Source organism: Ruditapes philippinarum, unplaced genomic scaffold, assembly GCF_026571515.1.
Source record: "Ruditapes philippinarum isolate M1 unplaced genomic scaffold, ASM2657151v2 ctg3490_1_1_1_1, whole genome shotgun sequence".
NCBI lineage: Eukaryota > Metazoa > Mollusca > Bivalvia > Venerida > Veneridae > Ruditapes > Ruditapes philippinarum.
In genome coordinates this window covers 49239-71055 of record NW_026853212.1, presented here as the reverse complement: position 1 = coordinate 71055, position 21817 = coordinate 49239, and the positions used below count along the sequence as shown (strand labels likewise).

The following is a 21817-nucleotide window of genomic DNA, read 5'->3' as shown; positions in this document are numbered from 1 at the left end:
TTATTGAATGAAAACATTAGTACAAAGTTTGTTACTGCAATCAAGTCAATGTGTGGTATTTACTATTAAGACTACATAGAGCAGTCTTGCTTGTTTAATATGTGGAAAAATCAATTCACCATGCATAGGCAATTTTAACGACGGTATTAATATTTTGATACTTAATAACATAAATTAATAACACGAGACCGTCGATTCGTATAGTAACCTACTAATCGACGGTCTCCTACAATCAACGGTCTTTGGAGACATAACCATACCACGAGACCGTCGATATTTATGAAACTACTAATCCACGGTCTCTCTCCATTGACGGTCTTTGACAGTCTTTAGAATATATACAATTGTGCGTAAACTAACACATTTTTATAGATTTTTAAATTAAAAATATCGGGATTATACTACTACTTATAATAATAATATAGAGAGAGTTCATGTAACGTAAAATCTTTGACCTTAAACAAGAAAAAAAAGGAAAAGAATAAAGAGAGAAAAAACAATGTTTTGCTTATTGATCGGCTAACTTAATTAATAACTATATAATATCCATTAAATTCGTGTATAATCACGAGACCGTCGATTTGTGTAGTAACCTACTAATCGACGGTCTCCACGAGACCGTCGATATTTATCAAACTACTGTAGACTATAATCGACGGTCTCCCTGTTGACGGTCTTCGACGGTTTTAGACAATTGTGTGCAAACTTACAAATTAACATTTTTTCTGTTTAAATTATTCTGACTATACTATTATTACTTATACAAATGATAATATTATCGATGAAGTTAATATTAAAAAAAATACAAATCAAAACCACTCATAAATACAAAAAGGGGAAATCTGGAAAAATAACAATGATCTATCAATTAATTGACAGTCATTTAAAAAATCATATTAATTATATTATATCCTTTTTTAAAGGAATATCGTATTTGCTTTTTTTTACAAATCACCAAAAAAATTGAAACAAATAAACTATCGTCTTAGAGAAAATGCTTATTGGCTGGCTACATAAATTAATAACACGAGACCGTCGATTCGTATAATTACATACTAATCGACGGTCTCCTACAATCAACGGTCTTTGAAGACATCCACATAACCATACCACGAGACCGTCTATATTTATAATACTACTTATCGACGGTCTCTCTCAATTGACGGTCTTCAAGGGTCTTTAGAATATTTACAATTGTGCGTAAACTAACACATTTTTATAGATTTTTAAATTAAAAATATCGAGATTATACTACTACTACTAATAATAATATAGAGGGAGTTCATGTAACATAAAATCTGAGACCTTAAACAAGAAAATAAAAAAAAAAAAAAAAAAAAAAAATGAAAAGAAAAAAAAGAGAGAAAAAAAATAGTTTTGCTTATTGACCGGCTAAATTAATTAATAACTATATAATATCCATTAAATTCATGTATAATCACGAGACCGTCGATTTGTGTAGTAACCTACTAATCGACGGCCTCCACGAGGCCGTCAATATTTATCAAACTACTGTAGACTATAATTGACGGTCTCTCCCTGTTGACGGTCTTCGACGGTCTTAGACAATTGTGTGCACACTTACAATTAATATTTTTTCTGTTTAAATTATTCTGACTATACTATTATTACTTATACAAATGATAATATTATCGATGAAGTTGATATTAAAAAAATACAAATAAAAACCACTCATAAATACAAAAGGGGAAATCTGGAAAAATAACAATGATCTATCGATTAATTGAAAGTCATCAAAAAGTCATATTAATTGTATTATATCCTTTTTTAGGAATATCTTACTTTCTTTTTTTACAAATCATCAAAAAAGTTTGACACAAAAAAACTATCGTCTTAGAAAAAATGCTTATTGGCTGGCAACATTGATTAACACGAGACCGTCGATTCGTATAGTAACCTACTAATCGACGGTCTCCTACAATCAACGGTCTATAAACTACAAATCAACGGTCTCTCCCCATTGACGGTCTTCGACGTTCTTTAGAATATATACAAATGTGCATAAACTCACAAATTTATGTATGTATTTTTTAAGCTAAAACATCGAAATAATACTACTGCTACTAATTACTACTATTACTTATGATATAAATAAAAATATTAGACATTGATATTTTCTAATAAATTTAATAGCATTTTTATATTCCAATATATTTCATTGTCTTAAAATAATAATAATAATAAAATAAAATAATGGCATGTTAATTATGTTTTATCTTATTCATTTTTAAATCGTATTTGTTATTTTACAAATTATAAAAAAATACTGAAATCAATAAATCATTATCTTAGAGAATTTGCTTATTGACCGGCTAAATTAATTAATAACTATGTAATATCCATCAAATTAATGTATAATCACGAGACCGTCGATTTGTATAGTAACCTGCTAATCAACCGTCTACTACAATCGACGGCCTTTGTAGACATAAAACTATACCATGAGAACGCGTCTATAAACTACAAATCGACGGTCTCTCCCCATTGACGGTCTTCGACGGTCTTTAGAATATATGCAAATATGCATAAACTCACAAATTTATATTTATACTACTACTACTACTACTACTAACTACTACTAACTACTACTAACAATAATTATATAGATCAAAATAAAAATATAAGACCTTGATATTTATTAATAAATTCAATAACATTTTTATATTTCAATATATTTCATTGTTAATTTGTTTATCTAATTTGTTGCATAACAATATCTTATTTCCCCATATTTTTTTGTATTTTTCCCTTTTTTATCTAATCATTTCTTTCCCCATTAAAATCCTTAAATATTGACATAAATAAAGTATCGTCGTAAAAGAAAAATGTTTATTGACCTATTATTAATTATTTCTAAATCATTCTTATCAATTCATCGCAAGACCGTCGATTTGTGTGTTAACCTACTAATCGACGGTCTCCTACAATAGACGGTCTTCGACGGTCTTTGGAGACCGTCAAAGACCGTCGATTTTGCGGAGACCGTCGATTAGTATCCCCCAATAATAGTGGTCATCAACCGTAACATTCGAACGCTTGAATCTGTGTTAAAATAGAGCGCCTGGACGTCACTAGAGCTGGTAAAATATTTATTATTGTAATTTTTTTAATTTTTCCTTTCTTGAAGCTTATCTATATATCATATGATTTTATTATCAGATATGTTTTATAATTAGTGATAATCTATGTAACTTAATCTTTTACTATAGTTTAGATAAAATGACCAATCCTAAGTTTACATAGGATTCGTCCCATATAATTTTCGTGTCAATTGAGCAAGCTTCCGGTTTCTTGATATATATATTTATTCCAAAATTTGTCTTACAGTTATTCATATCATTTTCATCACTTACTTAAAATATAGATCTCATATCAATAGAGCATCACCTCTATGTGAGCTCTCTGTCATATTTTACAAATTATTCACAACCAAAGGGACCCGGCACATCTGCACTGTCTTGTCTGCATGATACACTTAACATTACTTACTTTTACTTTACTTTATCCAGCGTAGGGTTTCGAGATCAGAAATCTCTTGTAACCCCCTCAAGGTCTGACACCCAATAATTATTTTCCGGTACGACAGTATATAATTTGTTTCTCATAACTTTATCGAGTCTGTTTTTTAACGAATTCAGCGTTGGTAAACATACCACAGTATCTGGTAATCTATTCCATTCTGGTACTACTTTTAATGAGAAGAAATGTTTTCTTATTTCCTTTTTACATGATTTTATTTTCAACCTCATAGAATTACCTCTGATGTGATGATTATCAAGTTGTGCTTTTTCAAAAAATACATTATAATCTATATCTTCCTTCCTGTTTAATAATTTCCATCCTTGTATGATATCACCTCTAAATCTTCTGTAAGCCAAAGTAGGAATTTCCAGAATTTTTCCAAACACTACTATACATTACCAATCTTTTATTTACATCCAAAATATGGCTGTTTCATATTTTTTTTATTACATATCAAAATTGAATTCAGTTTTGTGATGTTGAAAGAATGATTTAAGAGCATGTTACATGTAGGGTACATGCATACCACCATAAGAAAGAGGCCTGAATGTGAAATTATTTGTCACGAAGGTGACAAAATGTAAACAAAGTAATATTTTGACTTCCATACAAAATACTAAATCACTATTACTGTACTAATTGCCAAAAAGCAACCAGTGAAAACGTTGGTTCGGGCAACTGGCAAATCAGTTAAGTACACCAAAAGTAAAATGCTTTTGAGAAATAGAAATAAAAAAAGTTTTGGTGCTAAAATAGCCTTTAAGTTTCTTCTAAAAAAAACACAATTTCACATCATAATTAACATCCTAAAAGTACTCAAAGCACAAGGCAAAATTAAAACACATCTAAACTATGGGTCTGTACGTATTATGGTTCAGAACAGTTGGAACCGAATTCGAGTGGACTCACTGGAACATTGTTCTTTACAATTTTTTTTTGTCTCGACAAAGAAGGTGGCGTAGCAGGAACAGTGACATAAGGTCTGCACAAAGTGTGGTCCAGAACAGTCCTATTTATTTAAAGTTGATTTTAAGGAACTCCACTGAGGTCTAAAAGACTCAAAACATGAAATTTGGATTTCTTACATAGATCTGACAGCATGGGCACTTGAAACAAAAAAATATGCAAAAGATAAGTAGAAATATTCTCTTACAGAAATACATTGAAAATGGTATTTATGTGTTATTCTTTGCCCAATTTGAGTGATAAGCATTGTAACACTTCAATTTATGCTCATTTTTCACAAGAAGAATAATTTTTGAAAAACAGAGTGAGCTAATGATCTGAAATTTTTGCAAACAAGTTATTTGTTTCAATCTACATGAAATTGAACATAAATCTCATAAAAAAAAAATTTCCAGTCCCATCATGTCAAAAAATCTCAGTGATGTCCCTTTCAACTTTGATTATCCCACAGTCACTTCAGTTTTTGCCATAATCTGAAGTGAAACTTCTCAAATATATTACATTTATTGTGAAGCATAATGCATATTAATTATTGAAATGATGTAGAACAGAATATTACTTTGAAGGCACATTATTCATAATGATTATGCCTCAAAAACAAATAAATATAGTTTTTCTTCTTTAAAAATGGGCGAAAATGAGTTTTATAACATCAGGGCCAAAACACTATTTTTGGGGAAGGGGCCTCAGCCTTTTTCATGGGGAAGATATGCGTTATTTTGGCATTCTTTGGGGAAAGGGGTCTCAATTTTAATACAAACTTTTAACTAGTTCTTCAAAATAGAAAAGCAAAAAGTACTGAAAAATACTAATAAGGCAGTAAAAGACCTTAATTTAACACCATCATTTAATTTTGTTCTAAATTCTATGGGAAATTTCAAAAGACTGGGGAATTTTGAGGACCAAACTGGGGAAAAAAGAGGCTAGTGTGGTTGGGGAAGTAGCCTATATTGGGCCTCAACAAAGAAGGGTTTTTTGGCCCTGAACATCTAAATAATGGTTTTAGAGCATGTTGGATGATATTCACCTGAATAATGTAGTACTGGATGTAAATGTTAACATAGTAGTAATTAATGACTTCTGTACAGAAAACTTAATCACTATAATTATAACTGCACTAATTGCCAAAAAATAACAGAAACAAAAGACAGATCGATATTGGGTAATGAGTTTCTTTTTGAAAACTGTGACAGGTCACACTGCTATTTTCTTTGTGTAACAAGCATCTTACATGCTCTAAAACCATTATTTAAAAAATGATAAAATATTGTCTTTTTAAAAGAAGTAAAATTTTTAAAAAATAGTTTGTTTCTAAGGCATAATGTGCCATGAAGTTCTAAGGTCTAGAAACCCAAACAATTGTTTTATTATTCTGATTGAAGGTTGAGTTCAATAATCAGTTTTGCTGTATTTTGGGAATTGGGATTAAAGGGACTCCACTGACGTTTTTTGACAGAATGGGACTGAAAATATTTTTTCCAGATAAATGTACCATTTGATGTATGTTTAGACCACTAATCTTTGTGCAAAATTTCAGATCATTCACGCACTTAGTTTTTCCAAAATTATTATTAAAAAGTTTTTCCAGAATTATTATTAAAATTGTAAAAAATGACCCAAAATGACAAGCATTTAAACACTTTTCACTCAAATCGGGCAAAGAGAAGCATAAAAATATGATTTTCAATTTATTTCAAAGTATATATAATTTCTTAACTATCTTTGCATGTATTTCTGTTTAAAGTGCCCCAGCTCATTTATGTAAGAAATTCAAATGTTATGTTTTAGGCTTTTAAACCTCAGTGCCCCTTTAAGAATTTTATTCATGTTTAATTTTTTGCACAATTTTTTTGGATTTTTATCATGATGGTGTTCAAATCAAAATTAGAATGTTATACAAATTATGTATGTTGTTGCACTTGTGTGGTAGCCTAGATTTAAATGTGTATTAAAACGGATAACAAGTTATTATAAAACAGTCTGGTATTAATCATATAACATAATATTCCGAGTTGTTTTGTTATATAAGGTTAGTCAAACATGCAACAAAAATGAAAAGTCATTTGTCTGAACTTCCCTGCTTATTTTTTATCCCCAAGGCATAATTATAAACCTTTGGCACAGTCCTTTCAATTTTTTGTTCCCTGCCTTATGACAGGAATTTATTTTGCATTAATTATTACTACAAGATTATTTTTTGGTTTCCTTCCAAGAATCCTCTCTTCTAGTTGTAACATCTAGATTGTCTCAGTTTTCATGAAAGCCTTAAAGAGACTCCACTGAGGTTTATTGACGTGAAGGGATAGAAAATATTTTTTTCAAGATTTTTGTTTAGCTAGATTTCTGTCTAGACCAATAACTCATGTACAAAACTTCAGAACATTCGCTCACTCTGTTTCCCAGAAATAATCAATTTTTATTGTGCAATTTGGCCCTATAAATGAAAACCGTTTAAACGCTTTTCACACAAGTCGGCCAAAAATCGCATACAAAATCAATTATCAATTTAATACTGTGTATATTTATATATTATCTACTGCTTGGTTTCAAATTTAAATGTACCAGCTGATTTAAGAAAGAATTTCAAAATTTATTATTTTAGGCTATTGGACCTCAGTGGAGTTCCTTTAAGGTGCTCATTATTTTTTTCTATTCATGATAGGTGATCAGGAAGTTAATGAGTGTATAATAATAAATGAATGAATTTCGCTATTGTTGGGTTTCACATCGCACCAACACAGTAAAGGTTAGATGGCGAATTTTCAGCTTTACTGGTTGAGGATTCTCAGGACTCTACAATGTAGGTGCAATATATTTTAGGCACTAACAGGTACCTGAGTAGAACCACCTTACATGAAAGAATCCAAAGTCCCTGATAGGATTTGAACCTACAGTGGTGAAGGGCAAGTGGTTTGAAGTCAACAATGTTAACCACTCGACCATGAATGCCCCTATTTATAATGTATTGTAATATAGGTAAATACAACATTTAAGTTATAGAGCAGACAGTGTGCATTGTGCAATATATACAGAAAAGCTTTTGATTCTTTTAACAGGTGTGAATGTTGTGTAACTCTCATCAGAAAATACCTTAGGAAATCTTGCATTAAGTAGAGCAAAATATTGTAAAGCAGTTTCATTGAAACATAGTTAAAACAGTATGTATTGCAACTGCTAAGGGAGATATAATTGTCTAATAAATTAAATGTTACGATACATGTATACTATATGAGTATAAAATACTAATTATAAACAATGTTTGTCAGCTGCCTATGATCAACAGTAAAGTCTTGTACCTTTGACTACAGATTATTATTTGGTTTCCTTCCAAGAATCCTCTCTTGTAGTTGGAACGTCTAGATATTCTCAGTTTTCATGAAAGCCTTAAAGGGACTCCACTGAGGTTTATTGACATGAAGGGATAGAAAATATTTTTTTCAAGATTTTTGTATAGCTAGATTTCTGTCTAGACCAATAACTCATGTACAAAACTTCAGATCATTCGCTCACTCTGTTTCCCAGAAATAATCAATTTTTATTGTGCAAATTGGCCCTATAAATGAAAACCGTTTAAACGCTTTTCACACAAGTCAGCCAAAAATCGCATACAAAATCAATTATCAATTTAATACCATGTATATTTATATATTATCTACTGCTTGGTTTCAAATTTAAATGTACCAGCTGATTTAAGAAAGAATTTCAAAATTTATTATTTTAGGCTATTGGACCTCAGTGGAGTTCCTTTAAGGTGCTCATTATTTTTTTCTATTCATGATAGGTGATCAGGAAGTTAATGAGTGTGTAATAATAAATGAATGAATTTCGCTATTGTTGGGTTTCACATCGCACCAACACAGTAAAGGTTAGATGGCGAATTTTCAGCTTTACTGGTTGAGGATTCTCAGGACTCTAGGTGCAATATTTCAGGCACTGACAGGTACCTGAGTAGAACCACTGATGTTTCGTATTCTAACTCAGGATAGGTTCCTCACATAAAAGAAACCAAAGTCCCTAATGGGATTCGAACCTACAGCAGTGAGGGCAAGTGGTTTGAAGTCAACAATGTTAACCACTCGGCCATGGATGCCCCTATTCTGAAATGTATTGTAATATAGGTAAATACAACATAATTTATAGAGCAGACAGTGTGCATTGTGCAATATATACAGAAAAGCTTTTGATTCTTTTAACAGGTGTGAATGTTCTGTAACTCTCATCAGAAAATATCTTAGGAAATCTTGCATAAAGTAGAGCAAAATATTGTAAAGCAGTTTCATTGAAACATAGTTAAAACAGTACGTATTGCAACTGCTAAGGGAGATATAATTGTCTAATAAATTAAATGTTACGATACATGTATACTATATGAGTATAAAATACTAATTATAAACAATGTTTGTCAGCTGCCTATGATCAACAGTAAAGTCTTGTACCTTTGACTACATACAATAGAATCTGAAACCTTTATTCAGAGAAATAATTGTGCTTAAAAATAGTTGTCGGGTACTATACAAATATGGGTTTTTTTCCAAGCAAAACCCCTGATATAAACTTGCTGCGGTAGCTTCACATTTATGATTCCATTACCAATTACAATAGATTAGTCACCCTGTTGTGCATATTTTAGAAGCTGTACTGTACAAGTTTGTTTATACTGGGGATCAAGTCCAAAATATTCTTAGTTCCAGAAATTAAGTTTTTTTTTTGGTCAAATTATTTTTACATTGGCAAGGCTGCTTAATTTTTGTATTTTCACATTAAAATTCTAAATTTTAGATAAATTCTTAAGTTGAAACAATATTTTATTTATAAACATTTCATTTACACGATAATTGACAAATTTAATAAATTGTACAGGTTAAGTTAGTAAAGCTTTTTAAAATAAATTCTTTCTTCAAGTGCAATGAAGGGCATTTTATCTATTACATAAATTCAACAGTTTAATGCTGTCTGTTCTAATTAAAAACCATAGTCATACATTTGTAAACAACCAATTAGGAATGATGAATGGACTTTGATGGTTTTTAGCTCACCTGAGCATGCTCAGGGTGAGCTTTTAGGATCGATGATTGTCCGTCGTCCGTTCACATTTAGTTGTTAACACTCTAGCGGTCGCATTTTTGCCTCAATCATCATCAAACTTGGTCAGGATGCTTATCTAGTTGATAGCTCGGATGAGTTCGAACATGGGTCATCTCGGATGAGAAACTAGGCACAAGAGCTAAAAATAGAAAAACCTTGTTAACACTCTAGAGGTCACATTTTTGCCTCAATCATCATCAAGCTTGGTCAGGATGTTTGTCTAGGTGATAGCTCGGATGAGTTCGAACATGGGTCATCTCGGATGAAAAAGTAGGTCACCGGAGCTAAAAATAGAAAAACCTTGTTAACACTCTAGCGGTCACATTTTTGCATCAATAATCATCAAACTTGATCAAGATGCTTGTCTAGGTGATAGCTCGGATGAGTTCGAATATGGGTCATCTCGGATGAAAAACTAGGTCACAGGAGCTAAAAATAGAAAAACCTTGTTAACACTCTAGTGGTCACAATTTTGACTCAATTGTCATCAAACTGGTCAGGAAACTTGTCTATGTCATTGCAGGGAATAAATCGAACATGGGTCATCTCGGATGAAAAACTAGGTCACAGGAGCTAAAAATAGAAAAATCATGTGGCTACTGTTGTGATCCAAATATTCTGTTAATTGGTCTGAAGTTTGTTTTGATGATTTCTAAGTCAAGATCGAACATGGGGTCATCTTGGATGAAAAACTAGGTCACACCACGCCCAAATATGGAAAAACCTTGTTAACATTCTAGTGGTCACATTTTCGACTCAATTATCATCAAACTTGGTCAGGATGCTTGTCTAGGTAATTGCTTGGATGAGTTCGAAATCGCATGTGAAAACTAGGTCACCGGAGCAAAAATAGAAAAATCTTGTTAACACTCTAGTTGCTACTGTTTTGATCCAAGTAGCCTGGAAATTGGTCTGAAAGTTTGTTTTGATGATTTCTAGGTCAAGTTTGAATATGTGTCACCCGGGTAAAAAACTAGGTCGCACTGCTCAAATATGGATAATCCTTGTTAACACTGTAGTGGTCACATTTTTGACTCACCTGTCATGAGACTTGGTCAGAATGCTTGTCTAGGTAATTGTTTGGATGAGTTTGATAAGTCAGGTGAGCGATCTAGGGCCATCATGGCCCTCTTGTTTAATGTTAACACAGGAACAGTACTATCATGCCCATTAATAGAAAAAAAAATTAATCTGTTATACATGATGATGTGACTACGTAATCATAACTTGATTTAAAATTAAATCAAGTTCCTATGATGCAAAGCTATCAAAACAGAATGTTTAAAAGAAAAATATTCCTTCAAGTTTCTTTGTATTTTTTATCTGTTACATACATATTTAAAAAGTCCAAACTACATGATGTATTTTATCTTTAATAGAAAGAAAGAAAATTTTGGTCAATGAGTATTAATTTTCATGACATCATTTGGTTTATTGTCATCACGATTCTGACATCATATGGCGTTTTAACTTTCCTTGCTTAATTCAGCATGCATTTAATAATGTAATGATCAAATTGCATGCTTATATCTTATTACCTCCGTCTGTTAGATAAGGAAGTCTTGTTTAATGTGATGGAATGACTACTTTATGTCAAAAAATGAAGAACGTAATAATTCTAGTAACTAATTTCTGCAGCCATTTTTATCCAAAATACCAAATCTCTTTGTAGCGAATTTTTAAAATTCGTTTTTTTCTCTATTTATAGCAATAAAGATATTATAGTGTCATGTAATCGAGGAATTTTAGTCTTGTAGTCATTCAACAGTTAGCGAATATTTTAAATTTTTTTTTTTTTCTATTTATAGCAATAAAGATATTGTATTGCCATGTCTTGTAGTCAATGTGACATGCAGGGATGGTTTAAAGTATAGGCCTATAAAACATTAGCTTTTATTCTATTGATCATATATCATGCTTTTATGAAGATGATTTTTTTTTCCTGTGATGAAAATGGAACATTCAAATGGATTTTCAAATACTGGTATTCTCCATAGGATGTCTTGCTAAAGATCGGAAATTAAAACACAATTGTATAAAAAAAAAAATTTAGGTGAATGAAAGAGCTTTTAAATTTGGAGGTAAATAAATTCTTTATTAATTAGAGTAAAATTGAAATAAATACTTGTGTCATTTCGTGATAACATTGAAAGCTCTATGCACTGCCTCCAGATGGACTAATATAAAGTGATGCAAAAATTGTAAGTTTACATAAATGTATATATGTAAAATTATGTAAGTATTGAAAAGTGTTTAACAATTTTATGACATTTTGTGTCTGTTATATTGAACATTTGATTGAACTTTAATATAAAAAGATTTTAACATCATAATTCATATTCATATTTTGTAGCCTATTTACTCAGTGGAGGGATTTTTTTCACAAGTAGGGAATGGGCCCTTTTCTTGATTTTTTTTGGGGGATGAGTAAAACTGATAAGGGGCGGGGGGTAAGTGGGGAATGTGTGAGGGGCACAATATACCAAAACATTGATGTATACATGTATCATATATGTAATATTTGAGGTTTATGTATCCGTGCTTTAGACAAGCTCATATTACTTTATTTGCTCATATTACAATAAATGTAAGCATTTAAAAAAAAACTCTAAAGATTAATAATAGACAATAAGCGTAAGTTGGGAGGTGTGTGTGGAAAATTGATCTAACAGGATTCGTCAGAATTGGCATCAGAGGCAGCAGTGAGGAAATTATTATTATTATTTTCTGTAAAGTTTTACTGGTTTAACAGGAATACATGTATTATATCGTGTTTATTATTTGAATATATTAGCAATGTAATTTAAATCATACAAGTGTTTTAATCATAATATGTAAGTTAACATGTATATTTATCTTTATTGACATACATGTATAATTATATAGTAGTTTATAATAATTGTGGCATGTTACATTATCACAGTGGGGAAACACGGCTACTTCTTCAGTGCTCACAAGAAAAGAAATTAATATATAGATTAGATCAGTAACCCACTAAAAAGCATAACACCACTTGTGAGAATACTGTTTGATGAAATAAAAGTTCATCTTACACACAAACTCTCTCTCTATATATATACATGTATGTATGTACATATGTATTTTAATTATCTAATTGTCATATTGACATTGCTGTTTTTAATGGGTCAATATAGTATGTCATTTTTTTGTAACTAGAATGTTTATATCGATATATACCGAGTGACAATGATATTAGAATCAGAACAAGTAATTAATGTGTTGTTTTGATATGTTCACCCAATATTAAAGCTCATAGAAAAAAAAACCTGATGGATGTTCTGTTGTTTGGGGAAAAAAGTACATGTAGAATAGACTAGTAATAACAAATTTTGTATAGATAAAACAGGAGAATTGAGAAATTCTTTGTAGGCAAATTGACAAATTTTGTGTAGGTAAAAGATGAGTTTTCAGATTTTCTTTAAAGATTTTCTTATAGACCAATTAACACATTTTGTATAAGGTAGAAGATAAGGTTTGAGATTTTCTTTATACAGATTTTCTTAATTTTGTATAGGTAAAAAATGAATATTGAGATATTGTTTGAGAAAAAGTAGTATAGATCACTTAGACAGATTTTGTATAGATAAAAGATGAGAATTTGGCTGTTCAGTACAATAGAGATTATTTTATATACAAATTTCTTGTTGTATTTCCAGGTTTAAGATGGATGATGAATACATGTAGCATAGAGTAGGGAAAAGTGAAATATATTACGTTAAAATGTCAGCTGCAGAGACTGGTGGACAAGACAAAATACCAGTATTGAAACGCTCACCAGGGGGCAGTAAAAAGCAGTACCAATTTAGACATAGTGACTCAGAATCAGATTCTGTAAGTTTAATTTTGGTGCTAATTTTAAGTAGCATTTTTCCAGGTTCATGCTAATTTTTGTGGAAATTTAAGAGTGTTTTGATATAGTAAAATATTGTAGTGAACAATTACACGAGGAACTTTCTAAAATGTATAATTATAAAATGGCATATAATGTTATATAAGTCAATTACTTTCCACAGTTTCGTACTATCAATCAAAATAGACTAAGAAAATCTTTTAATGGATATAAATTACAAGGTTGAAAAGTTGTGATAAAATATTTGTATATTCAATAATAATTTGTAAAATGTCTCAAAGAGGTAATAAAAAATTAATGAAATATCAAAAAGCTATTACTAACCAATTGCCTGTTTTTAACCATGCAACCAGCAATTGCAGACCAAGATCAGCTGGCACATCCATTCATTATTTTCTGCACTGCTTGCTATTCAGTCAGAACAAATTGAGAAATTGCCCCTAAAAATGATGTATGGTTTTTGTCCAGATTTAAAGATATGCAAGTCCATTCTATATATTTAGAATGGTAAGGGTTAATTATGAAATAATACATATACACGTGGAGTATAGTGAAATTATTGTTTTAATTTTGTAAAAGAATATTTGAATTATTTCTCAAATATCTGTATGACAGAAATGTGTTTGTATATTTCATTATGAGAGAATAGCACATGCACACAATAATTTCTCAATGCTTTAAACCTTACTTAAAATAGCAGCAGCGTGATATTTTCTTCTGGAACATATTATTATGTGAACATAAAATACTCAAGTGTGCTTAATAACAGAGCCATTCTATGCTATAGTCTCTCTCGAGATTGACTATAAGATTTAGGAAACTACAAAGTTTCGTACTTTTCATTAATTTTATACAAGAATATTTCATTAAATAGAGCTTTATACCCTTCAAATGGAAATGCCTATGATTAATAACTAATAATCATTTTAAGAGAAAATTTGTAAGACAAGTCACAAGTATAGTACTAGTATATATAGTGACTGAATAGTGAATGGTGCACACCATGATAGTATGGATGTGCTGGATGATCTTGGTACAAACCCTTTTTTTTTTTTTTTGCTTCTATAGCAGGGGCCGTTATAGGGCTGCTTCCCCAAAGAAAAATTCTTTAAATTCACGCAGTTTTCCCAAAAAATTGAATTTACGTCAAGTTTTTTCTTCCCCTTTTGCAAATATACCGTGTAATTTTTTCCCAAAATTAAGGGCAGGGCTGCTTCCCCAACCTGTGAAAAAAAGCCCTGGACTGTTTATTATAAGTGCACCATGAAGCTTGTTTGTTTGTACAAGGGGATTACTTGGAAAAACCCACATTTGCTGTCAGTTTCGGATAACATTTATTGTGATCTTTGCATCAAATCATTGGTGAGTTTTGTGTTGGTAATATTCACTTGTTGATACATTATAATGAATGAATTAGATGTTAATGGATGTTTTCCATTATTATAGAGCATATAAATCATGGTTTGTCGCTTTACCTTTGAACCAAAAAAAAATATGAATTAATAAATGTAATGGAAAGATAGAAAAAGATAGGGATGTTATGTGTTAGTCGTATAGAGAATGTAGTCAGATAGAGTATGATTATATCACAATTGTAACGAATAGATTAAAGGGACTCCACTGAGGTTTTTTTACATGACGGAACTCGGGAAATAATTTTCCGAGATTAATGTTCCATTTGATGTAGGTCTAGACTAATAACTTGCATGCAAAATTACAGATTATTCGCTCACTCTGTTTTCCAGAATAATCATTGTAATTGTGAAAAATGACCCCAAGTTGCAAATTGCTTTCCACTGAAATAGCTCAAAAATATGATTTTCAATTCATTTCTGAGTATATTTCTTAATTATCTTTTGCATATTTTTCTGTATTGTGTGATCCAGCTGTTCTATGTAAGAAACTCGAATTTTATGGTCTTAGGCTTTTGAACCTCCGAAGTGTGTTTAATATTCAGAATAATTTTTATTAATAAATTAGTTTGATTCATGTGTTGGAAGCTATAAGCTTATTGAAACACTTTGAATCCATGCCATTCCTGGAACCTGAACCAGTACTTAATAAAGCTATGAAAGTAAAGTTACTTGCTCATAATTATAAAATCACTTTATTGTATAATACAAAATGTATTATTCTATTGTATACAGTGTCAAGTTATTAAGTCGCAATATCACAAGTTATAAGCAACCCTTGTGACTAATATACAATGTCAAGTGAAGTCATATTCATTCCAATGCTATGTAAATTTCATATAATAGAAATCATCAAAATTTATATTTAATTTAGTAAAAACTGTTTTTTTTCTCTGTAGGGCCATGTAATGATGAGATTTGTTTTGTCATTTAATGTTTTTTTAATAAAATGGAAATATAGGAAATTTATGCAATAACTGATGTAAAAATTTTTTACTGACACTCGGTAAATAATTATGACAGTAAAGTTATTGTAATATTTTATTAATTTGGAAATTTCTTATTAATATTTTAGGAATCTGGGGAACTGAATTGATGAATTGATGAATAAAAATAAATAATTTATAGACTTTAAAACTACATACCTTCAGATCAATAAATTAAAAAAAAAGCAAGAAAAAAAGCAGGAAAAAAAACGTTAATCAATTTCTGAAAATTCTTAATTTAAAAATGATCATATTGTCATTTTACATGCTTGATGTAAAAATTTGACTGATTTTAGTATTTTGGTTACCATAGTTACTGATGTTATCATTGAAATAAGAACAATTTTCAGTATTGTTATGACAATTATGTTACAATATTAACAGTCAGTTGCAGCCATGGCCCCCAACACTTCCTGAAAATAGTGAGACTGCTATTACTTTCAGATTTTCATTTAAAGTGAATAATTATTATAAGTGTTTGAAAAATAACATTGCAATGCATTATTTCAAATGAATTGTAACATATTAATTACTTTGGTAAATCGGCAAACTGTTAATCAGTCTAGTAAATCAACTGTTTATAAAAATAATTCAAAACGCTAAGCTGGTTAAAAGTTATTACTACATATTTTCAAAATTAAGTAGTCACATGCCTGACCAATTTAATTTTGTAAATAAGTCCGTATAAACTTTAACCTATACTTTAAGTCCATAACACTATAAATGATAATGTTGAAAGTATTTAATATTATTATGATTGTAGAACAATTGAGTGGTATATTATCTTATGAAGATAAAAAACCTTTTGAGTGGTTTTGAGGGGTGAGAGAAATATTCAAACAATGTATATGTTCATAAATATATTAAGAAATAGACATATAAAGTAAGATTTATATTAAAGCAGAATGACTCCAGATTCATGCTTAATTTTCATGAACATCTTGAAAATGTATTTAATAAAAGTAAAATATTGTGAAGTGAACAATTCACACATTTTAAATGGCCCTTAAGGCTTACAGTGCATGTAAATTATGCAAAAGAGGTCAATTATGGTGATGAATTATAAAATACCACAAAATCAATCATCAGTAGCACATTATAACATATATATTGATTTTATACTTGAATCTTTTTTACTTTTCGTAAAATGTTTATCCATTTTTCCTCAAGTTTGATTTTCTTGAAATATTTTGGCTCATCTGCAAGCATGCAGCTTTAAGCATCATTTCCTATTTTCTTGGCTGCCGATATATTATGTCCTTTATCCAGTATGCTTACTCATTTACTTAATTTCCTGCTGATGGTAATTTTTGCCCCTGTCTTCATCATTTCCCAAAATTAAAAAGCCTAACCCGGCTCGCAATCAATTTTCCAGTTTTTTGGCAATTGGGAGTAAAAAAACAAATGACACCATATTAGATAAAAAATTCATAAAAAACCCTAGATAAGTCAATGGGACAAAATAAGATCCAATTTATGGGGTTAAACATAAATAAAACATAACCTTATTAGTTAGAAATTGTTTTTGGGCGTTTCTAAATCAATTTTATAGCGTAGTTTGCAAAATGTATGGTGAGTGTGATAAAGGTATTTTTAAATTTTGTGTTTGTATCGGAAAATTATTACGCGTAAATATGCAATTTGCCTATAATATTCCCTTTTTTGGTATGATTTCATATGTTGTTTTAGTTTTGTAAGTAGAAAAGGGGTCATCCTTTTAAACACCCAAAAAGCTTTTCGTGCCTCTACAGTATTAAAAAAATACATGTAGGGAAACTTGGGAAAATTATAATTTTAAAAGCACATTTGACCCCGGAAAACAATAATTGAGCCTGTCACGACAAAACCCCCATGCGGGTTGCGCCCTGATGAATCCAACTAGCTGGATCTGCGGTCTTGCGCATCCGCCAGTTTGGATTCTGATCAGGACCAGGTGTTTCTTCACTTTTTCTACTTGTTATATGGTTTGTAAGGAAGATGGATCCGAAAAAGACTGCGCAAAAAGCCAGGCTGTCTGGATCCAAATGGTTCAAAACATATTGGTTTGTTATGATGCCCCAAAAAAACCCTTTTTTTTATTTTTTAAAGAAATGTAGTTTTTTTGTTTTTTTAAATGTTTTAATAAAGGATTAAAAAAGCTGTAAATGTTAACAACTAACAAAAAAACTGCTGAACATGCAGTTATCTGATGTTAAGGTAGCAAAATGTAGACAAAGTAGTATTGTGACTTCCATACAAAAGATTAATTCACTATAATTACATAGCAACAGAAGCAAAAATAATTTATCTTTTGGAAACTGTAACAAGATAAAAAAAAAAAAATAAGTTTTTGAGAGAAAAAAATGATAACATTTCTGAGGCATAATGTGCCTTTAAAGAAAACAAAGAGTTTTTGAAAGGAAATGTATAATAACAGATTTAAAATTCATGAAATGTTTTTGCAGGTTTTGTTTAATTGAAAATATGATTGAAGTTGAACTATAATTATTTGAACCACATTTTTACCCCATAACTTACAGAGTAATGGTGTCAACAAGTTGTATATCTTGACACTGATTTTAAACAAATTTTTCGGATTGTAATTGTTTTAAACAAGCTAAATCACTTAGCAACAGTTTCTATTTTTACTTTTTAATGAGGTTTTTTGACATGACAGGACTCTGGGACTGGATTTTTTTTTTCAAGATTAATGTTTCATTCTATGTAGGTCTAGACAAAATAACTGTTTATTATACATTTCTGATAATATCCACTCAGATTTTCAATTTACATGTATTTCTGAGTATATTTCTTAATATTTTTTAATTAGACTTTTGCATGAAAACTGTTATCTAAGTCTAAACAAGAGTCAAGCTGCCATATGTTATAATGGGGCATTAGTTCAGGATGATAATAAATGATAATTTAAGGAATAAGGGATCATAATAATTAGTAATTAGGGATCATCATCTTATAAATACTTAAAGTGACATTATGCTATTTTTTGTTGTCAAGTCGGCGACATGTGTATGTATTTAAAAAGATTGACTATAATAAGGGTCGATGACCAATAATTCATAATGAAGAATGTTTATCATAAAATATAACAACTGCTTTAAAGATATAAAAAAAAAAGACTGCCCCACTTATTTTAATATGAAGTGAACGATAAAGATACTTTCACAAGAATATTTAATTATTTATAGAATTTTCTGTGAATCATGTGGATTATTAGCTCGACTTTTTTTTTTTTGAAAAAAAAAGTAGAGGTCCATTTTTTACTAATGAACACAATTAGTGCACTTGTTGTACAGTATGTTAAGTGTTATACTTAACTGGTAAATTGATATCTCATGTTAACATAATGATTTTATAAATGTTTTTGATATGTTTAAGTGGTAAATTTAGACATTAAAATAAAACAAACAAATTTTTAATACTTGATAATATGTTGTTCATTATATCATAATTGGTTTAAGGGGATTTAAAGGTAAAATCAAATTTTAATTTATGATTAAATTTTTCATGAGATTTGTGTAAAAAAAAAAAAAAAAACTTTTATTGAAAAGTTTGTTAAAAAAATTTCTTTTTAAACTTTAAAAAAACTGTTTAATAATAAACTTGGACAAAGGGAATAAAACCCTTGCCCCTTTTTCAAAAAATTCAGGTTAAATTTTTTTACCCTGGCCCGAGGGGAAATCTCAAAATTGCCAAAATCACTAAAATTTTTTGGTTATTTTTCCAATAAAATTGATTTTAAAATCTGCAACTTCTCATATTGAGATAGATCAAATGCTTTTTCTTTTCACGTTACCTTATGAATTTTAATCTGGGTATTTTGCCCCAATCCAAAATTTTCTTGGGATAGGGGCTCCGCCCCCCTAGGGGGCTGTTAAAAACCCCCCCAAACAGAAAGGGGGGGCATAATTTTTGGCAACCCCCGATGTATTTTTGGGGGGGGCCCGCCAAAAAGAATACTTTTTTAAACAACTTTTTTCAAAACAAAAAAAGTTTTGGGGGCCAAATGGCATTTTTTTTACCATTTTAACAAAAATAAAGGGGGGGGTCTGAAAAGGCGTTAAAAGGCGTTAAAATATTACGTTTTAAAGGGTTAAGAAGATTTTTAACCCGGGTTTCAGAATTAAAAAAGAAAAATATTACCTGGATTTTTTTGGAAATTGTTATTAAATTTTTTACTGCATTTTGTGCATTAAAAAAAAATTTTTAGTTTCGATTAAAACATTTTACAGTTTAAAAACTAAATTGTTTCTTTGATGTAATTGAAGAGGAATAACTTAGTTGTCCCTTCTTGCATATGTTCCTTCATAAGCAGACACCGTAGTAAAATCAATGATCTTTAAGCTAATGCTGGATTGTTTTCTTACTTTAAATAAACCAAAAGCTCTGGCAGGAGTTGAACCAAAAGCTGTGAGAGTGTTTTAATCAGCAGCCAAAGCCACTCAGTCAAAGTGGTGCCCTTTTTCAAGATTTGATGTAGAAATTGTAGAAACAATTGTTTTCCACTTCTGCCAAGGACTATGGGAATATACTTATCATCATATATGATATGTATGATATATAACAGTAATATAAATACATATTTCTGTTATGCACGACTGAAGCTATAGTATATAGAATTTAATGAAACACACCCTCTCTAGATACTGATTAGTAAATAAATAATTCGGGATCATAATAATTAGGAGTAGGGGATCATATGGATTAATAATTAGGATCATCATCAAATTAATGCTTGAAGTGACATTATGTTCTTTTTTGTTGTCGAGTTGAGTTGAATTGGCTATCTATTTAAAAAAGATTGACTATAATAATGGTCATTGACACTGTTAAGTTATAGTATGTAGAATTTAATAAACTTTGTATTAATTAAAAACAAAGGTTCACTATTTTATATACTTTTCGACAGGATGGCGAAAGTGAAGACAACTCTTCTGCTGTGGGAGTTGTTACCAATGGCAACCGTGGCACTGACAGTTCCTCTGCACAAACAAACAAGTTGACCCCTGGCAAAGGTCGTATAAAAGGTCGTAAATCGAGGTCACAAAGGTCGCAGAGAAATGACTGGGAGATTGTGGAAGGATTGAGAGATGGACAAAGGTTTGAGAAAGTCCCAGAGAAATTTGAAGGCTATCTATCAAAGAGGAAAAGGTGGCCAATGAAGGGCTGGCATAAGGTTAGTGAGTGCAAGGAAATTGCAAAGCTACTTCCCTTTGAAAATTTAACTCTACATTTTGTATTTGTCTTCCAGGATTTCAAGGTTTTTCTATAAATACACTGTTTAGTTCTACGAGTGGCAGTAGTCATGAGTGAAATATGATAATTTTCATACCACAAGATGAAACTGAATCCTGTATTAATAGAAAAAAACTTGATTTTTCTGTTCCCTTTCAATTTTGTGTATTGGCTGAATTTAGAAAAAAAGTAGTCCGGCAAGAAACAAGTGCAAATATGAAAAATTTGTTTCACTGCAATGTAAAAATAAATTTTTACAGTGAAAAGATGAAAAAAATCAAACTACGCATTTCATTTCATCAACATTACTCAATATTTCATTTATAATTATACAATAAATACTTTCATTTATTTTACCTATACTTTTCTGAGCCGTAGTAATACCAGTATCATTATAATTATATATTATTTATTCTTTAAGGAAGATAAGATATTTTTTTGTTAATTATATATAACGTGACAAATAAGCTCAAAGACAACATGCGATGTTTTAAAGAAAAAACGGAACAATCAATACCATAATACCTTTCTCAAGAGTGAAATATGATTCTTTCTTGATGAGAAATTTAATTAATATCCTCAAAACATGAGACTATAAAAACGTCAAAGAATATTACAGTCTGCTTTGTGAAAAAAATATGCAGTAAAACCTTGACAATGTCAAGATGCGGCTCTTTTCTACCACTTTCTGCGATTTTAGCTTGACTATTCAAAGAATAGGG

General features: G+C 30.3%; 1 protein-coding gene across 1 annotated transcript in view; it reads left to right on the top strand.

Moving 5' to 3' along the window:
* The first annotated feature begins 3048 nt into the window (after nucleotides 1–3048).
* Nucleotides 3049–21817, top strand: part of LOC132736118 (oxysterol-binding protein-related protein 6-like) — a 56715-nt gene continuing 37946 nt past the window's right edge. Inside the window, 3 exon segments of the mRNA XM_060723199.1 lie at nucleotides 3049–3101; nucleotides 13272–13446; nucleotides 20770–21036. Coding sequence (XP_060579182.1) covers nucleotides 13336–13446; nucleotides 20770–21036 — 378 coding nt within the window. The 5' untranslated portion in view covers nucleotides 3049–3101; nucleotides 13272–13335.